The sequence below is a fragment of the Procambarus clarkii genome, chromosome 14 (assembly GCF_040958095.1).
Source record: "Procambarus clarkii isolate CNS0578487 chromosome 14, FALCON_Pclarkii_2.0, whole genome shotgun sequence".
NCBI classification, from domain to species: Eukaryota; Metazoa; Arthropoda; class Malacostraca; order Decapoda; family Cambaridae; genus Procambarus; species Procambarus clarkii.
This window is the reverse complement of record NC_091163.1, coordinates 15,177,105-15,201,611: the sequence shown is the minus strand read 5'-3', so window position 1 is coordinate 15,201,611 and position 24,507 is coordinate 15,177,105. Positions and strand designations below refer to the sequence as shown.

General features: G+C 45.2%; 1 protein-coding gene across 1 annotated transcript in view; it reads left to right on the top strand.

The window, feature by feature from the left end:
• The window catches only part of LOC123771726 (tetratricopeptide repeat protein 28), a 79,892-nt gene extending 65,067 nt beyond the window's left edge, over positions 1-14,825 (top strand). Inside the window, exons 10-19 of the mRNA XM_045764446.2 lie at positions 724-980; positions 1,241-1,496; positions 1,864-2,425; positions 2,730-3,994; positions 4,153-4,278; positions 4,645-4,728; positions 5,554-5,785; positions 7,780-7,974; positions 9,087-9,194; positions 9,808-14,825. Of these exons, the coding sequence (XP_045620402.1) occupies positions 724-980; positions 1,241-1,496; positions 1,864-2,425; positions 2,730-3,994; positions 4,153-4,278; positions 4,645-4,728; positions 5,554-5,785; positions 7,780-7,974; positions 9,087-9,194; positions 9,808-11,837 (5,115 nt within the window). The 3' untranslated portion in view covers positions 11,838-14,825. The remainder of the gene's footprint in view (positions 1-723; positions 981-1,240; positions 1,497-1,863; positions 2,426-2,729; positions 3,995-4,152; positions 4,279-4,644; positions 4,729-5,553; positions 5,786-7,779; positions 7,975-9,086; positions 9,195-9,807) is intronic.
• Positions 14,826-24,507: the final 9,682 nt, after the last annotated feature.

Below are 24,507 nucleotides of genomic sequence, written 5' to 3'. Positions count from 1 at the left end.
CTCTCTCTCTCTCCTCCCTCTCTACTTGGGCTGGACGGTAGAGCGACGGTCTCGCTTCATGCAGGTCGGCGTTCAATCCCCTACCGTCCACAAGTGGTTGGGCACCATTCCTTTCCCCCTTTCCCATCTCAAATTGTTATCCTGACCCCTTCCCAGTGCTATATAGTCGTAATGGCTTGATGCCTTCCTTTGATAATTCCCTCTCTCTCTCTTCCCTCTCCATCCTTCCCATCCTCCCCCCCCCCTTTCTCCTTTCATCTGCTCCCCCCTCTACTCCCACCACTCCCCCCCTCCTTCGCCAACGTCTCCTCAGAGACCATAGTGGCCCTCATGGTATACCCTGGCCAGTTTACCTGCAAAGATTCTCACATTCAAGTTGGAAACTTTTCCTGAACCAAAATGTAAATAATAAACTTTTTGATGGTGATGGAACACTATCATGATGGCGCATTTTAAATTACACTTATCATATCAAGACGTATCAAAACAAACTAGTAATTAATTTAAACGTTGTACTGGATTAGAGAGAGAGAGAGAGAGAGAGAGAGAGAGAGAGAGAGAGAGAGAGAGAAAGTGTGCTATTATGTGTTGATATATTTAGTACTTCATTAATATCTCTCAATTCTATGCCCATTCATCCATTTGTACATTTCAATCATGGCACCCCAAAGTCTTCGCCTTTCTCGAGCATTAAAAGTCATTCACACACTGTTATCTCTGCAGTACCTGGCCATCGCCCTCAAAACGAAGAGCCCCCGGGACCAAGAGCGCGCGTACCGAGGACTGGGCAGCTCTCATCGATGTATCGGCAACCTGCAGCAAGCCCTCGTCTGCTACGAGAAGAGACTCGTAGTCTCCCACGAACTCAACACCCCCGCTGCCAAGGGCTCTGCCTATGGCGAACTCGGCCACATACACTCCTTGTTGGGGAACTTCGAGCAAGCCATTTCCTGCATGGAACACCAGCACCAGATTGCCAGGTAAGGCTTGAAATCAGCCCCTCCCTAGACAGAAACAGTATAGCAATTGTTGGGCATATTTCCTTGCACATGATGACACTGTTTACCTTAGCATGAAATATATAGGTATTTGGGAGTTAGGCAATGTTATGGTGTGCATCCTTGGGCCACGTTATTGCGACTCTTCATCTGCAATGAAATGGTTTGGAGGAATGAATTCAGTTATAATGAATAGAATGATCTAAAATTTACTGATGGTTTTGGCGATGGTATGTCAACAGGGAGCTGGGTGACAAACTCTGCGAGGCGGAGGCCGCCTGCGGGCTGGGCACAGTCTACCAACAGATGTGCGAGTACGCCACGGCCCTTCGATACCACCAGCTCGACCTCCGCATTGCCGAGGAACTCACCAACCCCGTCGAGCAAGGGAGAGCCCATGGCAACATCAGCCTCGCCTACGAGTCTTTGGGCAACTTCGAACAGGCAGTGACCCACGGGGAACAGCACCTCAGTATTGCTGCTCAGATGAACGACAAGGTGCGTACGTCTGGTGCTCTTGTGATATGGCTGCCCACATGAACGACAGTGCTTGTACATCTGGTGATCCTCGCAGCATATCACGTCATAGTGTAAATATGAAAAAGCACTTCTTGTATAAGGAAACCTTGAGGGTGTTGTGAAATGTGGCTTAAACAGCACTCTTAGAAATATCTTTTGAGTCCACGTGCTTCTTCTTAGCTATATAATGCTCTGGAAAGTAACATGTACTCATTTTTTATCATTATGCCAAATTTTATTTTGTACTTATTTCAACTTTACACAGATTAGAATGCTAATTTGGATTAATATTTAAATCAGACTGATCAATTACAATTTTATACTATTGGAGGTATTGGTGTTTCAGGTGGCAAAGACCCTGGCATATGCATCTCTGGGTCGGGTACATCACGCCCTCGGGAACACCACTCAGGCTGTGGCGTACCTGCAGCAGGGCCTTCAGATTGCTGAGCAGCTAGGTCGTCGGGAGGATGAGGCCAAAATCCGACACCGTCTGGGCATGGCACTATGGGGCCATGGCGACTTGGAGGCAGCCCAGACGCAGCTCGACCGTGCCGCCCACCTACTTGACGCCATACGCCGAGAAGCCCGAGGTTCGCAGGATTACCGCCTCTCACTTTTTGACCTCCAGACTGCCTCATACCAGGCGCTGCAGCGAGTCTTAGTCGGGCTCGGCCGCAATGAGGACGCTCTTCTTGTGGCGGAGCGTGGACGAACTCGTGCCTTTGTCGACCTCCTGTTCGAGCGTCAGGGGGCTTCTACCACCTCCCGAGCCTCTAGAATTGAAGACTCGACTCCATCTTCGATAGACCAGATCGTTGAAATTGTCAACCGGCAGAAGGCTTCGGTTCTCTACTATAGCATAGCTGCTGGATGTCTTTACAGTTGGCTTATAGTACCAAATAAAGGTAAACAATTTAAGCTTCCCCAACCAAGTATACTTTCATCTTTTTTGGACAGAAAGGATTTATTTATATTGCAGGGATACAGCTTGCCATATACCTCAAAAAATTGTTTTTAACTTCGTAATTCTTTTATCTGTTGCTTAATTCAATAGTGTACTACAAAAAATATAATTATTTATGCTATATAGATGTAAACAAAATTTTGCGACATTTTGAGAGAACTATATTATGTAAAACTTAGCTGCTTGGAAAATTTTCATGCAAATCATTATTACAGAGAATGCAAATTGATGTTTGTTACCTTCAGGTATTGTCAAGTTCAACGAAGTGAGTGTGAGCGAAGTGGAGGCAGAGCGAGAAGGTGACTGTGGGGAAGACTCGACTGGTACGTGTGGATCACTGCTGGAGCATTACATCCAGTCTGTGCGGGATGCCTTAGGGGTCGAGTGTGGCGCTGGGGTCACTCGCGGAGGCGTCGCCAGCGAGACGGAGAGTGAGGCTGGTGATATGTGGAATGCTCATTTGGAGGAGCTTGGCGACAAGCTTAACCACGAGGCCGATAGAACAGGTTTCTTGAGAATGGTGAACCGTAATCATTTATTCAATTCTTCTAATTACTCTCTATCTTCTCTCTTTTCACTGGGGTCAGTAAGTGGATCTATTGCCTCTGGTCCTGCATCGCGGCCAGGATCCACTCGTTCTCGTAGGGTGACCTGGCAGGGTCCATCTTGCCTCCGCTCACTCTATGAGCTCCTCATCGCACCTATGGAAGACCATTTGCCTGAGGCAGGGGTGTCGCGGGAACTGATGCTAGTGCTGGAAGGGGACCTCTACCTTGTCCCGTTTCCCGTTCTTAAAGGTACGAACTGTAATGATTATCTCTGTGAGCGTTATTCACTGCTAGTTGTGCCCTCTATCAGTGCTTTACGAGTAAGTCAGCGATCAAAGAACTCAAAACCCAGTGGTGAACAAACATCTGCACTTGTGATAGGCAATCCAAAATTACCGAGTACAGTGACGGAACAGTGGGGCTGGGGCGATATTCCCTATGCTGAACAGGAAGCTACCATCGTCGCAGAAATGTTACAGACAAAAGCAATGACTGGTTCTTGTGCTAACAAAGAGGCCATCTTGAGACTTATATCTCAGGTGGAGTGTATTCACCTGGCCTCCCACGTCTCATGGAAACTATCGGCTGTAATTCTTTCCCCTGGAGAGTTCGTCGAGTCCCGGGCATCGAAGAGACTCTCTCATTCATCGCAGCCCGAGGCTATCCACGAGCACCTGGACGATGAGGGCTCGGAAATTGCATCCACCATAGACTTGCCGGCATTATCCGAGTTCCTCCTGACGGCTGCCGATATCTTGAACCTGAAGCTGCGAGCTAAGCTGGTGGTAGTGTCTTCGTGCCACACCCGGGACCACCACGGGCGAGCCAACAGTGACGGAGTGGTGGGTCTCACTCGGGCATTGCTGGCGGCTGGGGCCCAGTGTGTCCTTGTGTCCCTGTGGCCTGTCCCTGACACAGCTGTCAAGATACTCTTCAGGACCTTCTACTCCTCACTCCTTCAGGTACTCACTCTTTTCCTCCTAATACTATAAAAGAGAAATATTGAGCTATTGTCCTGACAGATAATGCAGTGTGCATCATCAATTTCACTAAACGTGTTAGCAGTAACGTGGCCATGGACAGGAACGGTTTTTTAATGTACTTATTTTGGCTGTTGCAGGGAGCGCGGGTGAGTCGAGCTCTGTCCGAGGCTCAGCAGACAGTGCAGACGACCAAACACTTCGCCCATCCTGCCAACTGGGCAGGTTTCCTGCTCATCGGTGCCGACGTCAAGCTGTCAAACAAGGTATAACTTTTTTGGCCTGCCGAATTGCACATGTGGCATATCAGTACCAACTTGAATCAACATACTATATTTCATGTCCATAAAACATTTATTTAAAGAAATGCACACTTGTGTTCTATTGAATTCCAGTTTGTTATGGCTCTGGGAAGTGTTTACTTAATGAGATTTGAAGTCATTAACATTTCCCCGCAATTTGTTTTGCTAACAAGTTGTGTTATGATCAGTAGAGAGTAAAGATGGCTGGTTGTAGAAGTAATGTAATCCCTTCCTCATTCCACCCCTCATTGCTGCCCTCAACCCATCCCCACCACCTCCCCCCCATCTCACTTGTGATACCCTATGCTCACTTCCCTTGGTCTTCCACAGGTGGCACTGATGGGGCAGGCACTCTGTGAACTACTGAAGACCCCAGACAAGTGCCGGGATGCCCTCAGAGTTACTCTGCACCTGGTGGGTATTGTGTGTGTGTGTGTACTCACTCAGTTGTGCTTGTGGAGGTTGAGCTTCAGCTCTTTGTGTGTGTGTGTGTGTGTGTGTGTGTGTGTGTGTGTGTGTGTGTGTGTGTGTGTGTGTGTGTGTGTGTGTGTGTGTGTGTGTGTGTGTGTGTGTGTTTCACATATTTGTACCTGCAGGATCAAGCTCTAGCTCTTTTTTAGCTCTAGCGGGCTTTTAGACTCTACTTTTCTAGCCACTAGGTATCTAGTGCAATTAGTCCTACCCTATTTCCCTATCTTTTAAAGTTGTGAGTTGAATTTGCTAGGTGAACAGAGGCATCGAGTGAAAGAATCTCTTTCCATATTTTTCTGCCTTGGCCAGGAATAGAACCCAGGTTTGTGTATGGTGAATCCTGAACACAGACTGCAAAACCCGCCTGAATAAATGCATGTGTGTACCTGTCATTATACATGTGTGTACCTGTCATTGTACATGTGTGTACCTGTCAGTGTGCATGTGTGTACCTGTCATTATACATATGTGTACCTATCATTGTGAATGTGTGTACCTGTCATTTTGCATGTGTGTACCTGTCATCGTGTATATACCTGTCATCGTGCATGTGTGTATCCGAGTGTCTACATACATGCACCATCCTGATAAATCTTTACAACATACCTGCCAGAGTCATGTGTGTATCTTTTGTCGCAAATTAGACCATGTTATGTAGTTACATATAACAAATTCCCAACAATAAACTGCCGTTCCCTCAAATCTTCACAACAAACCTAACTGTTCCTTTAGCCTTCCTCAATACGCCTGTGATGGTTCATTTTGCAGGTGGAGAAATCTTTGCAGAGGATCCACCGTGGCCACCGCAATGCCATGTACACCACGCAGAAGTCCATCGAGAACAAGGTGGGCAATGTGACGGGTTGGAAGGACCTGCTGATGAGCGTCGGGTTCAGGTTCGAGCCAGCCGCGAATGGGATTCCAAGTAGTGTGTTCTTCCCCCAGAGTGACCCAGGAGAGAGACTCACCCAGTGCTCTGCGAGCCTTCAGGCCCTTCTCGGTGAGCGGCATTGGTGTTTGGTGTGGTGGTGACTACGTGACATGCCTTGAGGCAGTGACTAGGTGATATGCTGTGATGCAGTGACTAGGTGACATGCTGTGAGGCAGTGACTAGGTGATATGCTGTGAGGCAGTGACTAGGTGACATGCTGTGAGGCAGTGACTAGGTGACATGCTGTGAGGCAGTGACTAGGTGATATGCTGTGAGGCAGTGACTAGGTGACATGCTGTGAGGCAGTGACTAGGTGACACGCCGTGAGGCAGTGACTAGGTGACATGCCGTGAGGCAGTGACTAGGTGACATGCCGTGATGCAGTGACTAGGTGACACGCCGTGAGGCAGTGACTAGGTGACATGCCGTGAGGCAGAGACTAGGTGACACCGTGAGGCAGTGACTAGGTGATATGCTGTGAAGCAGTGACTAGGTGACACGCCGTGAGGCAGTGACTAGGTGACACACCGTGAAGCAGTGACTAGGTGACACTGTAGCATCACCTAGTCACTGTCTCACGGTGTGTCACCTGTATTACAGTGAAATACCTGTATTAACTACGATATACAAAGTACTGTTTGTGTTCTTGCATCAGCCATAGCTCTACTTTTCAACAAATCTCTTGAGAATGTGCTAAAGAAAATGTGCTAAATGTGCTAAAGAAGACAAGTGAAACTCCATTTCATAATGGGGGGTGATACAGCTGATAATCAGTTACAGGTCAATATGAAACCTACCAATATTATAAAAGGTATTTGAAAAGATTTACAAACAGCTCTACACCTACCTTGTAAAATTCAACATATTAAGAATGTTAGGCACATTTGGCAAATCATGGGCTATTTTGTATATTCTGCTAAATCACCCGGTTTCATTTGGAATAATTTCTATGTACAGATTTGGAACCAGTCCAACCTTTTCCAAGTGTACACTATTATGTATATCTCTCTTCTGTAATCTAAAATGTGCAGATTGAGATATTTTAAGGAGTCCCAATCATTTTTACCTGAATTTACCCGAGGACCACTATCTTCAGGTGATAGAGGACCACTATCTTCAGGTGATAGAGGACCACTATCCTCAGGTAGTGGCCTCGACGACGACAGAAGCCAGCAGCTTGTCTGGAATCCGTATTTAACAATGGGGTCCTGTAGCACCATCCTTGACTTACAATACAGGGACCGGATTGAATCCCCAGGCAGGGCACTTAACCTTTTACTAGATATCTCTGTTCCTCTAGCAGTTAACAGCTACCTAGGAGGCGACGAGTCACAATAACGTGGCTGAGGAATGTTGACCAGACCACACACTAGAAGGTGAAGGGACGACGACGACGTTTCGGTGCGTCCTGGACCATTCTCAAGTCGATAGTCTTCTTCGTCTTAACGTCGTCGTTCCTTCACCTTCTAGTGTGTGGTCTGGTCAACAGCTACCGAGGAGTTAGGCAACTGTTGTGAAAGTCAGTAGATGACCAAGGGGGATGTTGATTACTGTATTTGCTTCATGTCTCCGACAATAGGAATTATAGTACTACTACTACTGGTAATTTTTTGAGTTTCAGTTCAGATTGCAAATACTGCATTTGCCTCATTGAGGAGGCCAGTTATACAATATCATTTTTTTGCCTTCTGTGTTTTGATACTTTGTGTTGGCAAATATAAATGTTAAGGTACCTTTCATGATCGACCAATATCAACACATATCTAGAGGCTGTTAATATGATGTGTATTTAATAAAAAGTGTCTAGAAATGCAATAATAACTATGAATAACTCTGGGAACTCCAAGAATTAACTAGCAGGTGCCAGATGGAAAAAATCAGTATTAAATGTGTTTTTTCTATTGTGTAAATCCCATATACAGTATGTTTTTCAAATTGTATCTGGCAATTCTATCAGATTTTTACATGTAACATATTTTAAATATACAGTCTTGAAGGAGGTTTCTGCCTCTTGAGCTAGCAAAGGATTTATATATATATGCTAAATGCCTTTATCTCGACAGGGTTATCACAGACGTCCCTACAGGCAGTCTCCAAGCTCTTGGACTCCCCTGAATATGCTGAAGATGTCATCTCTGTGATGCGGGCTGTCATCACCCAGTTCACCCTCAAGGACTTGGAGAGCGAGTCCATCGAGGTGCCAGTTCACGTCAAGCTCTGGAGGGTCAATGGCTGCCATGAGCTCCTTGCCTCTTTAGGTATGTAAGAAGAGAGAATCTGAATCATAGAGGCACATAATGGGCTCGGGGACTGAACCCCTACAATTCATTTAGCTAAGCAAGTTATAGTCTTGATGAGCTAGTTACAAAATTCAATGCATATTGTCACATCAACAATGGGCTCGAGACTGACCATAAGTACAGTTTCTAAATTATACAACTGACATATATGGAGAGCTAGTGTCATAGTGTATATATTTGTCCTGCACACCGCCCCCCCATCCAGTGGGCAGCGGTGGATAGGTTACAATCGCTGAGTAACTACCTACAGTTAGCAAACTTGGGGATTTTTGGCTAAAAATTTCTGGTAGCAGATTATTTTGAATGAAATATTTACATATTTCTTGAACATTTGTTATAAAATTGTGGATCAAAAGCTATATTCGTATCAACTTACATAGATCGGTACAATTCTGGCTAGACTGAACAGGTCTAAGTGTAATTACAGGATGAGAACTACGCTCGTGATGTCCCGTCTTCCCAGTGCTCTTTGTCGTATAACGCTCTGAAACTACTGACGGGTTTGGCCTCCACCACCTTCTCACTTAACTTGTTCCAACTATCTATCACTCTGTTTGCAATAGAAAACATTCGAATATTTTTGTGGCACCTTAGCTTGAATCTGTGTCCTCTGGTATCTGTCCTTGAATCAGATACGAGCGTAGCTCTCATCCTGTAACACTTAGGTAATTATCTCTTAAGGTGTACAAGAATGTAAAACATTCTTATACACACAGAAATCACAATAGCGTGATGCATCAACTCACGCATATTGAAGTACAAAACAGTGTATTGAAATAAGGGCAAAGAGGTAGGTAGGTTGTTGACAGAGCCCGGGTGAATGGGGGAATTGTGTAAAACCCTGATTTGTGTCTCGAAGAGGCTGTGGGATCAGTGTGAGTGCAGTAGCACTCCCGGTAGCATTTCTTTTGACCATGTCGTTGTGCAGCCGACTAAGGCGCGTCTGGGACTATCCGGAACGTAGGTTCGAACCCTCATCATGGGCCCTTGTGGATTTGTTCAACAATCTTATATTTCTAGACATAAGTTGTGCAAGTGACTTTTTCTAAAGTTTTCTATCCCCCGGACAGGATTTGACTTAATGGAGGTGGGGCGTGACGAAGTAACTCTCCGTACAGGCAAACAGGCCAACAAACGCAACATCCAGTTCGCTCACCAGGCTCTTCTCGCTCTCTTCGGTACGTCTTAGTTCATACTTCTCCAACTGCCCATTCAATCCCCCCGACCGTCCAAGTGGTTGGGCACCTTTCCTTACCCCCCCCCCTCCACTTCCTGTTCCATCCCAAATCCTGATCCTGTTCCCTTCCAAGTGCTATATAGTCGTAATGGCTTGGCGCTTTCCCCCCCCCCTGATAGTTCTCCCCCCTTCTGCCACTGCCACACTAGTACACTAACTGTGAACCATAATGTCTTTTTTGACTAGTTATTGAATACTAATAAATAATAGTTTTAATGCAACAAAAAACTGTATATAATTTGAATCTTTGTATTAAATTTATTACTGTATTTGGTAGTTTTTTTGATAAGAATTTTGTAAATACATCTGTACTAAACATCCATGGATAGTATTGATAATAATTACAATCCATTATGCCTATCGAAGTCACTTACTGTATTCTAAACTACTGACAATGCATTATAATGTTATACTACAGTAGTAATTCTGTGTGATTTTCTCAAATATTGACAAAATTAGTCAAGTTTATCATGTGACTGAGTTTTTGTACTTCACTGTTGCTTAAACTCTCTCAATACATGTGACATATTTCATATAATTTTGCTGTTTTACAGACACTCAAGATGCCCCAAAGAGCCTAAGTGTGGACTCAAGCAGTAGTCTGGAGTCTCTGGTGAGTTCTGATGACGAGGATGAGTCTGTGGCAGCTCCTCCTCCTCCGCCTCCCCCGTCCCAGCCCCTGCTCCAGCACCGCACTGTTCCACTCCTGCTTGGCCGTGGAGCCTTCTCCAGCTACGTCAGAAACCGCGGGGAGCCAGATGGCGCCCGAGCCTCCACCAGTGAGCAGAAGGGGCGGGAAAGCGATGCAGCATTTACTCCGTCTCCTGTTGATCCCGTTGCCAAATATTCTCAAGCATTCCGTCCTAACCATGGGCCCCCTAGTGACACAGGGTCGCCCCAGCCCTCTCCACGTCTCTCTCTCACGCTCGCTCACCAAAACAAAATCCGTTCCATGTATACTTCAGCATCTCCAGCAAGTGATGGTGGTGGAAAACGACCTGACAGTTCCAGCAGCACCAGTAGTATGACTGACTGGGAGAGTGGACAGGCAACAGTAAGACGTCAGCCACTTGCCAAGCCAATCATTGCTTCAAAAGCCCCAGTTTCTGCTCACAGCCGTGTTAGTGATGTCAGTGCCGGATTCATGCGTCCGCAGTATGTCTCCATCAATAAGAGCAATTCTCAAGCGTCTTCTGGATTTGAATCCCAAAGCTCAGACTCAGATTTTGGGCCTAGAAGAACAGGTACTGTAAGAAGTGTGTACACAACAGTAGGCAGTGCAGCTACTCTTAAGCTGAGTAAGAGTGCCACTATGGACACCCTGGACCGTCTCAGTGTCCGCACTGAGGTGGGGCGTCCCACGCTTGGAGGGGCCCGTGGCCGCCGGGATCGTAGTAGTGAGCGTGAGCTCTCTTCTGAGGCTGCTGAGGGCCAAGCTTCCAGCTCTGGTGCAACAGTTACCTCAAACACCACTTCTGAAGCAAGCGAGACCAGACAAGTAGTGCAGGCAAGAAAGATGCCAGAGGTGCAACTTGACTCCTCAATTGGTAAGCTGCTGCGGCCACGTACTAACCATGCAGCAACTATTCACGAGAACGATTCCCTCTACAACTATCGTTCAGGTGATGAAATGTCCATGAAGATGAGTCACATGGGCCACAAGAGCATCCAGGATCACATTATTGCTACTCAGATGTCGCGCCTTAATAGGGAGATGCCGATCAGCGATGTCTACCATGAGAGGAATTTAGGCCTTGGCCTAGCTCCACCTCTCTCAAAACTCCTCATGTCAGCTGCTCAGCCCATCGTTGCATCTGATCATGGAGATGCAGAGAGCAAATCAGCATCCGAAGACAGCTTTGGTAACTTTGATAAGCTATCACTGGCTGATGATAACCAGCTAGCACTGCCTCCTAAACCTGACTTTAAACCTAAACCACCACCTATTCCACCCAAGAGGTTTGGTCCTAAGCCTTGGGTGTCGGCTCATCCACAAGTTCCAAATATTGGCGTTAGTTTAGACACCACCTCTGGTCTCCCACAGTCAAGTGTAGTGTCCGAACTCAGCAGACGTGATGAGGGTGACGGCCGTTCCATGACAGATTCTCACTACTCGGGCTATTCCCCATCACGAAATAATGGAGGCAACAAGCAGGGAGACCTCAGCGGAACTGTGTCTTCTTCCTCTCAAAGCCGTGGTTATTATGACCTGAAAGGAGGTGCAGGAGTTGGGAGTGCTGAAAGAGAGCAAGATACATTAGGTACATTACCATCCCGCTCCGATGAGCCCATTCTTCATACAGTTGCCGAACTCAACACATACGCTGCCTTCAACCCAGCTTACGAACATGATGAGCCCATGAGTGTTGGGTCAGTTGGTGCACGAATTGGGTCTTCTGAGATTGCGGAGTATATGGAGCAGCTACTAGGTACTACTGAACCTTCAGAAAACGATCAGTCGGACGAGGCTTCCGAAGTAAAGACCAAAACGTGTAAACGCCCCGGCAAACATCCATCTGCTTGGAGTAAAGCTAAGAGTCATAAACAATTTTCTCACCATGCTCAGCAATCTTCGTCTTGCTAGCGTCTACCCAGCTGCTGAGGCCACCCACACGCAGGAACTTAGTGAGGACATTTCTCCACTCGTGCGGTGTGCTCTCAGTGCTGTGTACCCCTGTACATAGGTGTATTTAAGTGGGCGAGGCGTGCATGGAGAGTGTGTGCCAGGCGAAACCATCTGGTTTCTTTGCCAAGTAAGAGTGCCAAGTGAGCGATGCCATATCAAGTGTTGGGAGACAAAGATCTAGGGACATCTGTCGGTGCCAAAGCATTACAAAACCTGTCCCATGTCATGCGTGTCTTCCCAAAACTTTTCAAAGACAGTGAGCCAAAATATATAACTGTGCATGCAGTTATTCTGGAAGAATTCTATAATGAGTGTAGGCCATAAGTGCTCCTTCGGTATGTCACCTGTTCCATCTAAGCATCTAAAATTTACTAGGCCTAAGGAAAACATGATATCAAATGGGCATCAGCTGTACTATGAATTCACAATTTTCAACAATAAATCTGGCTCTTTCAGGTATTCCTCTAGCGCTACATGATCTTAAATAAATTGAATGTATAAACTTGTATACAAGTAACCCACATGTGAATAATGATCTTGTAAAAAATACTATTAGTCTTTGAAAGCTACTGAAGCAAACACTCATAGGGACTAGTCTGATCACTTACACTAGATATACTGACGAGGAGTCACAATAACGTGGCTGAAATATGTTGACCAGACCACACACTAGAAAGTGAAGGGACGACGACGTTTCGGTCCGTCCTGAACCATTCTCACAATCGATTGAGAATGGTCCAGGACGGACCAAAACGTCGTCGTTCCTTGACCTTCTAGTGTGTGTAGTCTGGTCAACAGTAGATATACTTTAAGTGATGAGACTTACAGCACATCTACTGTACTAGTACATGTTGCCACCATCCTGTACGAGCAACATGCAAATGTAATCGGTAAGGTGCAATTTTTTCCTTGATTTCTTAAAGGGTCTACAGAGTACAATGCAAATTTTGATGCTCATGAGAATTAGGTGAACTTAAAATATTACCCAGACGATGAAGGACTATGAACAGAGGTGTTTAGCGACCACAACTCATCTGATTTGTTTCTGTATAGTTTTGATTCTTGAATGAGTGCGTGCGCGTTAGTGTATTTTGGCATATCGTGTGCAATGGGGGGGGACTATGAATGTATTTCCATAAATTGTATATAAGTGAAGTGCTTGTACGGTGAAGATATACATGAGCGAAGGGGGCTTTCTGTCTCAAGTCATACACGAGTAAAGGTTGTTTTAGTGACATTCTAGTGAGAGGGAAAGCAAAAGGGGGTATGTGCCACTTGCTATTTTCTAGAGAGCACACGTTAATGCACAGTGGCCAGCATGGGGTCTGTGCGTAGGTTGAAACACATCAGTTGTAGTGAACTTAGTCACTGCTGCCATGTGTTAAATGACCATGAATGGGGCAGGTTGTACAACATAATCGGGTGTTCTGTGCCCTGAGTGCGTGCGTGCATGTCTGTGTTCTGTGCCCTGAGTGCGTGCGTGCATGTCTGTGTTCTGTGCCCTGAGTGCGTGCGTGCATGTCTGTGTTCTGTGCCCTGAGTGCGTGCGTGCATGTCTGCGCATACTTAGCAGTATTTGTGGGAAATATACTTTCACCTACTGAACATTTTCACCATTTTTTGAGCAGCAAACTGTCTGGTGCAATGGTTTTTTTTTAGGCTTTTAAGCCTAAATTTAATAAATTTGACTGTTCTTAAACTTACATTTTAGATGTGTTAATGGAGGTTACTTGTTCTTTCTACCCCGTTATTTACATTTCTACCCGTTTGAAGACATTCCTTTTCTTTAAGTTTCTTACTCTTAAACACAGTTTCCACTTTGTCATCTTATTTGTTTGCTTTCTGTGGCAGTTTGTCTTTGCCCATTTGGTTTTTGTATCTTGTATGTTAGGATCATGTATCCTTTGGTATCCTTTCTCAGTGATTGACCTGTTCTATAAGCCAATCAGCACATTTCTTTAATTTCAAGTATCGACAGGCGATGAGTCACAATAACGTGGAATAAGTATGTTGACCAGACCACACACCAGAAGATTCGAGGAACGACAACGTTTCGGTCCGTCCAGGACCATTATCAAGTCGATTGTGTTTTCAATCTATTCAGGACCACACGTCCTGAATAAATGCCATGATATGAAATGTGGAATAGGAGAAAATAGACCACACACAACCTACAAATTATGTGAAAAAAAACTTTAAACAATTCTGATAAAGAAAGAGATCTTGAGGTGGTTGTAGATAGAAAACTATCAACTGAGAACCACAGGTGGGAAAAATTGGGAGGGAAGAATTCCTGGAACTTCAAGAACAAAAGGTCATAGATTTAAACTAAATAAACAAAGATTGTCAAAGAAATATAAGAAATTTCACTTTCATAAACATAGTGGTAGATGATTGGAACAAGGCAAGTGAGGCATTGGTGGCCAAAATCTTTAGTAGTTTCAAAGCATTATATAACAGTGCTTTGGGAAGACGGGACACCACTACCATAACTCTCATCCTGGAACTACACTTAAGTACCTGTTAACTACACTTACGTAATTACAAGCACATGCATGCATGCATACACCAACACGTGCACACATACACAGCAAGTGTGTGTGTGTGTATGTATGTATATACCCGGGTATCCATTTCCTACTCCAAATCTGGGGAGTTTCTTTTCTTTAAGGCTGACTTCTATGTTGCTTGTGGCTGGAACTGTTTCTCTGGTTTCTTCCTCCCCATTCAGGTTGTACTTCTGTTTCTCTGAATATTCCATCTGCAAGTGTGCATGTTCCTGCATGCATGCATACGTGTGTGTGAGAGTGAGAGAGAGTGAGAGAGAGAGAGTGTGAGAGTGTCCCATGCCGTGCCACAAACACTGGTTGTGTTTCTCTGTATATTGTGATATATATTATATGATTATTGTAATATATCTTTATGTATTATATATAGAATTTTTCATATTGATTTATCATTATCCTTCATCTACAAAATTCTCAGAGGAATTGAGAGGGTGGACAAAGAAATTCTTTAGCACGGGTGGAACACGAACAAGGGGACACAGGTGGAACACGAACAAGGGGACATAGGTGGAAACTTAGGTCCCAAATGAGCCACAGCGACATAAATAATTTTTTCAGTGTCAGCTTATTTAACAAATGGAATGCAATGGGCAGTGATGTGGTGGAGGCTGACTCCATACACATACCCATCCTACGGGTGGTAGTGGATCCCATACTCATCCTACGAGTGGTAGTGGACCCCATGCCCATCTTACGGGTGGTAGTGAACCCCATACTCATCCTACGAGTGGTAGTGGACCCCATGCCCATCCTACGGGTGGTAGTGGATCCCATACTCATCCTACGAGTGGTAGTGGATCCCATGCCCATCCTACGGGTGCTAGTGGACCCCATACCCATCCTGAGGATACACTGCAGTGTTGAAGGCAGCAATGTTCAGTGTACAGGTTCCCAAGTAGGAAGACTTAAGAGACAAGACCGACGAGAGGCATCAACATCAGAGGCTCTAGTGTCACGTGACAGACTTGACGTAGTGAGAGGCAATGTTGTGTTACGTTATCCCGTCGTTGTAGATGTTCTGTAGTCCACATAGACGGTCTTAGTTGCCTTCCTTACTGTCTGGCTGTGGTCGTCTGAGGTGGAGGTTACGATAAGACAGTTATAAGCTTATAAATCTCAAGGTAAACATACAACTCTAACAGGCAGAACTGAAGAGGCTGGAGATGTAGAGGGCGTGGAGGAAGGAGCTGGGAACCGCCTGATATCCTGTAAGACTCGTCTTAAGACTAATACTCCAGACGCTCGAGGAGTACCTTGGAGGAGGACTTCGAGGACCCGTCCGGCGTCACGTGGTGATCGTCGAGGACGCCACTTGTGCAGAATAATATTCTGAACAATGTCACCCTGGATGTTAATAGTTATTATAAAGCATAAATGTTCACACTTCAGTAAGTTATAATCACTTAATTTGTCATTAACGAACAATATCTTAAGTCAATTGAAAGCAAATATTTAACATCATCCAGTGTTGTGTCAGGAAGTTTGGGTGTTGTGTTTGTTAGTCTGTTATTGTATATGTTGTTTATTGTTGTTGTCGAGCGGAAATTAACAGTTCTTGACTGGCGAAGGATTACTACTTCACTGCCGATTCTGTTGCAAATGTTGCTCCATTGTACCCGTTGTTCTGTTGCAACATTTACAACAGAATGTTGTATTTGGTTTGTGGAATAGATTTTTAAATTAACAGCTTCAGACATTCAAGCTGGGGACCATTATTGGTTCATTAGAGACTCGTTCGTATTTGAGGAAGTGAAGGAGTGGCTGTTAGCCATTGTTAATTGACACTTCAGACTCGCAAAATGTTAACCAATGGGGGTGAGTTTTAGGGTGAATGTCAGCCAATCAGCGGCCGAGTTTGGTCGGCTGCCGGGTATAAAAGGGACCATGTGACAAACAGCGCTTCAGTGTTGTTATACCTCACTTTTGGTATACAGTTCAGCTTCGTCTCTTAAAAATCACCCAAAAAACTTAAATAAGGAGCCATAAGTGGTAGTTAAAATACTATAGTTGAACTCTTATTTAGTAATTATTATTAATTTAACTTTGCCTCAAGTCAGATTTTATTTTCTAGTAATCTTGCCGCTCTCAGGCTGTTGAAAGGCAGAAACTAATGAACTTACGAACAATTTAGCTAAATTTGGAGCACTTTGATCTACAAGCTCTCTGCTGCCTTTTGTGTTACTCTAAGCCGAATTACTGACCATTCTCTGAATGCACGAACTATGAAATTTATTGCTTTAATCAAATTTTTGGTCACATTAAAAATCACGATTTAGAAGTACTGAAATGCTTTTGTATTATAGGGGAATTTTACTATTAATATCTACGACAACGTTACATATATAGCGTTAATGTTAAAACAAATCCACCATGGATGGAAATCTTATGGATTAAGATACTAGTTCATGGTTTTAGAAAATCTATTTACACAACTAGAATCGCAATTCTAAACCAACAATTTTAGTTACGTTATTAAAATATTAAATTTGTAGTTTCCACGTTTTAAAAAACTAGTAACTCCCATTGTATACTTACAGAAATTTGTAACGTGTATTTAACCGAATTGTTAAGGTTGAAGGTCAGACGTTAAGGGCTAATCTCTCGCATGATACAAGCGAGGCAGAGGAGCATCACAGGCCAGTTTGGGTCCACTGTGGTGCCACACGCAGCTTTATACGCACTTCACCCAACCTTCGATTCGTCAAGGCAAACCTGAAATAATTATATATCTTTACCCCCAATACACTTAAACTAGTTCCAGAACAAGTAACTGGGAAGGGGGGGGGAAAGGGGGGAGAAATGGGGAGGGGGGGGGATAGGGGGCGGCGCAACATAGGGAAGGGGGGAGAGGGGGCGGCGCAACATAGGGAAGGGGGGAGAGGGGGCAGCGCAACATAGGGAAGGGGGGAGAGGGGGCGGCGCAACATAGGGAAGGGGGGAGAGGGGGCAGCGCAACAAAGGGAAAGGGGGGGGGGAGAGAAGGGGGCAGCACAACATGGGGGACAAGGGAAGGGGAAGCCACACCATACAGCTCACCTTCAAGAGACGAAGCTGAACTGTATACCAAAAGTGAGGTAAAACAACACTTAAGTGCTTTTTGTCACATGGTCCCTTTTATACCCGGCAGCCAACCAAACTTGGCCGCTGATTGGCTGACATTCACCCTAAAACTCACCCCCATTGGTTAACATTTTGCGAGTCTGAAGTGTCAATTAACAATGGCCAACAGCCACTCCTTCACTTCCTCAAACACGAACGAGTCTCTAATGAACCAATAATGGTCCCCAGCTTGAATGTCTGAAGCTGTTAATTTAAAAATCTATTCCACAAACCAAATACAACATTCTGTTGTAAATGTTGCAACAGAACAACGGGTACAATGGAGCAACATTTGCAACAGAATCGGCAGTGAAGTAGTAATCCTTCGCCAGTCAAGAACTGTTAATTTCCGCTCGACAACAACAATAAACAACATATACAATAACAGACTAACAAACACAACACCCAAACTTCCTGACACAACACTGGATGATGTTAAATATTTGCTTTCAATTGACTTAAGATATTGCTCGTTAATGACAAATTAAGTGATTATAACTTACTGAAGTGTGAACATTTATGCTTTATAATAACTATTAACGTCCAAGATGACATTGTTCAGAATATTATTCTGCACAAGTGGATGGGTATGGGGTCCACTACCACCCGTAGGATGGGTATGGGACCACCTGTAACATGTTAATGGGCACGACAACGGCTGAGGGCCCAACAGCTAGGAGCCCACCACTACTGAGGACACACCTGGAGCCCACCACGGCTGAGGACACACCTGCAACCCATCACGGCTGAGGACACACCTGGAGCCCACCAAGACCTACCAACTCCCGGCACCTCTCGACCAAACCGGCGCCGGACATCAACACCGCGCCCGAAGAACCACCCAGAATCCCTTCAAAATCTATCAACAAACCCGTGACCCCCAAGGCGATTTGAGCGCCAGCCGTCGTAACAATCTGGACCGTTGAATAGGAATGCCAAACGGCAGTATTATAATCCAAAATCGCAAAACAATACGCGATCCGGCGGCTCCCAGGCAGAGGAGGAGGAGGAGTTCAAACGTCCGCTCATCGTCAAAGAGCCATATGAATATTAGGGCCTTTGCATGAATATACCACTTAATCAACGTATGTATTTTCATATCCCAGTGTACCTTTTTTGTATAAATAAACAGATAGATATCAGGAGAAAGTGCCAAACCACTGCGACTATAAATAAATATATAGATAAACAAGTAAATAATAAATAAATAAATAAATTGAGCAAAAGTTAAAGGTGCTCAAAATTAAGTTTGTTATCCCTTACTTGAATAAACAATCATAGAAAATGGACGCAATTGTTTTCATATAAGAAAACGTGTTTTAGCATAAACTATAGCAACAGCGTAAATTGAGAGCAATTCGTTTCGTTAGGACAGGAAGCTTGTGTATATATATATATACACTTTAAACTTGTATCGAGATGTTCCCAAGGTGGAACTACTGACCCTCCCCAAGATGCAGCCCCACAACAGTTGCACAACTCTCCAGTACCTCTTTACTGCTATATTTGTAGCGAGTAGAAAGCCTTTGCTACAAGCTTTGCAGTCCCCGTGGCACAGTGGTAAAACACTCATCCGGCGCTTCGCGAACGTCGGGTGAGTGTTCGTATCCTGGGGAGGATTGACTGGGCGCCAATCCTTAACTGTAGCCTCTGTTCACCCAGCAGTGAATAGGTACCTGGTTGTTAAACGATTTAGCGGGTCGTATTCCGGGGGAAAATGAGGATTAAGAACCTGCCCGAAACGCTACGCGTACTAGTATCTTCACGAGAATGTAAGAACTCTTGTATATATATATATAAATATAATAAAATAAAAATCTATGAAAAAATGGTAAGGCAATAAGCAGGTACGAAACGCGAAGATGTGTTGCATTAGGGGAAAAACTGGTGATAGTTAGATCCCCAGTGTGGCACTGCCTCAGGGAGTGTCACACTTCCCTCAGCTGACACTGCCTTTCAAGGGATGGGAAGGGGGGGGGGGCAGGCGCTGGCCCATGTGAATGACACTGATTTAGTAGTTGACATCCATCAGTCTCAGGAGACTATGGAGTTGGGCTCTGGTTGTCGGTCTGGAGTGGCCTCACCAGGGCGCAAAGCCAGGGATGATAGATATGGGAAGAGAAGCTGTTACCCATGCAGCAGGTCCCCCTCTCTCCAGGGCGCAAAGCCTGGGAAGGTAGACATGGGAAGAGAAGCTGCTACCCATGCAGCTAGTCCATCCCCCCCTCTCCACGGTGCCAAAAGTCTTCAGTGGAAAGGCAAACGCCAATATGATTGGTTGCAGCACCGTCGCTGGAACTATCAGATCGAGGTTGAAGGCAACAACGAACTGCCCCCCAGGGGGCTCCAGCTCCGGAGTTGACCTCGAAGTTGGTGAAAGAAGGCACAGGGACCTCCAACCCCGGAGACCGCCGTGGTCGGGGCCGGAGAAGAACCACCCCAGCAAGGGGCAAGAACGACCCCAGCCTCCTGAAGCAGAGCCTGGAGGGCTGCCCGAGCCCCGGGAGGTGGGCGTCCCGGTCCCGCACCTACGGGTTCCTGACAGAGGTCGTCACAGCCCTCTTGCACCCGAGGCCCGCTTCCTTCATGACCCAGCTGAAGGAAGAGTAATAACAATTAATTACAACAATAATTATTATAATTGATGTATTGACACATCAAATGATGTATTTGACACATCAAATGATGTATTTGACACATCAAATGATGTATTTGACACATCAAATGATGTATTTGACACATCAAATGATGTATTTGACACATCAAATGATGTATTTGACACATCAAATGATGTATTTGACACATCAAATGATGTATTTGACACATCAAATGATGTATTTGACACATCAAATGATGTATTTGACACATCAAATGATGTATTTGACACATCAAATGATGTTTTTGACAGATCAAATGATGTTTTTGACAGATCAAATGATGTATTTTATACGTCAAATTGATGTATTTGACACATGGCTAATCGGACATCGCTTATGTGGTGTTGATTTAAGGATTCTGTAGTGCAGTGGTCTGCGTCCTCGGCTCACAAACGGGGGCTCCGGGCTGGGCAGTGACGGTTGGGCATTGTTTCCTCTCACCGGATGCCTCTGCTTTACCTATTAGTAAAATAAGCATCCGGGAATTAGGCAACTGTTGTGGGTTGCATCCTGGGAAGGGTCAGTATTCAGCCTAGTGGGACTTATCTAAGTATCGGTACATGGCTACAGGCTTCCTGTCCCCGACAACGGGTAAATATTTTACTTTAGGAGAATTGAGAGCCCATTCACCCATCCATTTACTGACCATACTCAACGCTGATTAACCTGCCTGACTCCCATGTCTTTTACGGCGGAACTGAGACACTTACACTTACTCAAGTGGAGGTGACGACAAGTTACAGTCACTGAAGTGGTAGTAGGAGATGGACACAGGGTTACAGCCTTGTAATGAGTTCAGGAACTCTTTGATATCGTAGTTCCCACCTCTAATCCAGTACTCGTTTTCTTTCAAATTTAACTAGATATTTGACTTTCCTTCCCCTTACCAAGAAAACAATAATGTGCTTCTAGATACTCGCAGGAGCTCCGAACATCTCTAATAAGCTCACAGCGGATCCAAGAGGCTCCAAGGGACTCCCAACGACTCCCTGGGGACTCCCAATGAGTTCTCAGGGGCTCTAAGAAGCATGAACAACCCTTTGGCACTATCCTTCAACCTCCTAACTTCCCCCCTTCCTTCATCTCACAGCGACAAGAGTGGCAGCAGATTAGCTCGAGGGTGTGAATCAGGGCCCCGAATCAGGCGCGGTGGATCCAACACGCCCTCTCTGAGGTATGTGTTGGTTGGGAATAAGCCTCAAGCCAGTGGAAGGGTAAGGGGGGATGTCCCTGAATGGATTGCAAGAGGCAGTTTGATCTCCTTGAGAGGTTAGCTACGACTTAGCGGGAGAATCATCTCCTCTGAGACAAGGAGATAATGAGGACTTCGCAGGAAATCTATTTTAGATGAAGAGTAAGATGATTTCAGAGGGAGTGAAAAGTTGTTCCATATTTAACACACTATTCTCGGCCTCCTCCACATAATGCAAATATATACTATTTAGACACTCCCCTCTCCACTACACCCCACGTCTCCAGTAACACCCATTTAACACATCAACACACCGCACGACCAACACCACACACACACACAATACAACTCCAGCATCCGTCTACACCATACACCTCCAACTAGAGCAACACTTTACAAGTACACACCCCCCTCTCCATCACCCCACACCCCTGCTACACCCCCCTCCACCACCCCACACCCCTGCTACACCCCCCTCCACCACCCCATACCCCTGCTACACCCCCCTCCACCACCCCACACCCCTGCTACACCCCCCTCCACCACCCCACACCCCTGACACACACCCCTCCACCACCCCACACCCCTGCTACACCCCCCTCCACCACCCCACACCCCTGACACACACCCCTAACACCCCACCATTCCTGGAACCCTCAATTTAGTCACCCCAACTGATCAAAGAGGCATGTCTAGGTGATGCTAAACATAGTGTTTCTTTCAAGATTTATAAACTGAGGTTTGAAATGAGAGACGGAGAGTGAAAGGCCCAAATGAATGGCAGGTGATTCAGGCTCATTACATAAATGAGCTTCTATGGTCAGGCTTCAGATGAGCTGATGTATGATAACAGCCCGTAGCTTGCTGATGAACTCAAGTCTTAGACACAGACAGACCGATTCTTAGACACAGACAGACAGATTCAGACAGAGACAGAGGGAAGCATAATTGATGGCAGGACCGATATATACAAATGATAAAATGTATAGTAAGAGAATACTGAAAACTCCTCACCCGTGAAGGATTCGAACCCAGACAGCCAGAGGGCTCCATGCACCTTTAGCGTATCCAGTACTTAACCCACTAGACCACACTGACTGTTCAAAAGTCGTCAGACCCTTTAACCCAATCCCCGACAGCACTCGGTGCTGTCAATTTTTAAAGAGAGATATTTCATCGACTCCCCCCTCGCATGTTGGGGCTAGATACGCTAAGGTGCAAGGAGCCCTTTGCTATCTGGGTTCGAATACCACCTTCTGCTACGGGTTGTATAGCATAATTAAATACAACTGATAGGTGATAGAGACCTTTCAAGCCGCCTCCAGGAATCATTGCAACGAGGAGATATTAACATTGTGGAATTTTCAATCAGTTTGCGGCGCTTTTCAATAAATTGAGGAAAGTTGCAATCATTAGTAGTGAGCAACAGGCCTCCAGCCACTAAATAAACACACACGGCCCTCCGCCCTGCATTTAAACAGTCAGTTCATGCAAATTAATTCTCGATCTATATTCTATATTTAACCCCCCATGCTCGACTTTTAATAGCGAGAATAGCAAAATTAAACGCTGATATATATATATATATATATATATATATATATATATATATATATATATATATATATATATATATATATATATATATATATATATATATATATATATAATATAGTGTGAGTGCTATGTTATGAAGGTGGTGATGTTAGTAGAGGTGTTAATGATACTGATGGTGATTGTGGTGGTGATTGTGGTGGTGGTGATTGTGGTGGTGGTGAGTGTGTCTCAGGAACCACCCCCCAACAAACACCTCTGACAGATGAAATAATCATTCTCAAATCGGATGAAAATATCTTCTTTAATTGGACCACTACAGTGAACAGGAGATAAGAGCGAGGCAGAACTCCAGACGCCATCGTCGCTAATCTATCTGGGGGATCGAACAGGGGACGTTCGTTTGCCAGCCGACGACAGCAGGCCACTGCCCCACCTCGAGCCGGATAGACATGCCCTCAGTGCATCAACACAGCCGGATAGACATGCCCTCAATGCATCAACACAGATAGACATGCCCTCAGTGCATCAACACAGCCTGATAGACATGCCCTCAATGCATCAAGACAGCCAGATAGACATGCCCTCAGTGCATCAACACAGCCAGATAGACATGCCCTCAATGCATCAACACAGCCAGATAGACATGCCCTCAGTGCATCAACACAGCCGGATAGACATGCCCTCAGTGTATCAACACAGCCAGATAGACATGCCCTCAATGCATCAACACAGCCAGATAGACATGCCCTCAGTGCATCAACACAGCCAGATAGACATGCCCTCAGTGCATCAACACAGCCAGATAGACATGCCCTCAATGCATCAACACAGCCTGATAGACATGCCCTCAATGCATCAACGCAGATAGACATGCCCTCAATGCATCAACACAGATAGACATGCCCTCAATGCATCAACACAGCCGGATAGACATGCCCTCAATGCATCAACACAGATAGACATGCCCTCAATGCATCAACACAACCAGATAGACATGACAGAATTACGCAACATTGCTGTACGCATTTGCGTTAACAGGCTGTCGAGCAAAACATATCAACACTTCAATAATTCAAAAAAAAATTCTTGCAAATTAATGGGAATATTTCGCAATAGTGTGGAATAAAAAGTTATAAAATTCTCATATTGCTTCAGATACCAGGGCATAAAAAGTGCCGTTGAAGCTTTTACGCATCAAAGAGAATTCGCAAATGACGCAGGAATAATAATAATTATATTAGACACGAATTAAACACGTTAGGAGTGAATTACTCGTTTACAAACAAGTTAGGCTAATTGGCTGGTTTCGTTCACCAAGATGGCAGTCAACGGCTTCTTGATTTGATTGTGATTAAGTATCAGAGGGAAAGCATCAAGCCATTACGACTATATAGCACTGGGAAAGGGTCAGGATAAGGATTTGGGATGGGACGGAGGGAAAAGGAATGGTGCCCAACCACTTATATGGACGGTCGCGGGGATTGAACGCCGACCTGCATGAAGCCAGACCGTAGCTCTACCGTCCAGCCCAAGTGGTTGGGCTATATCGTCGGAAC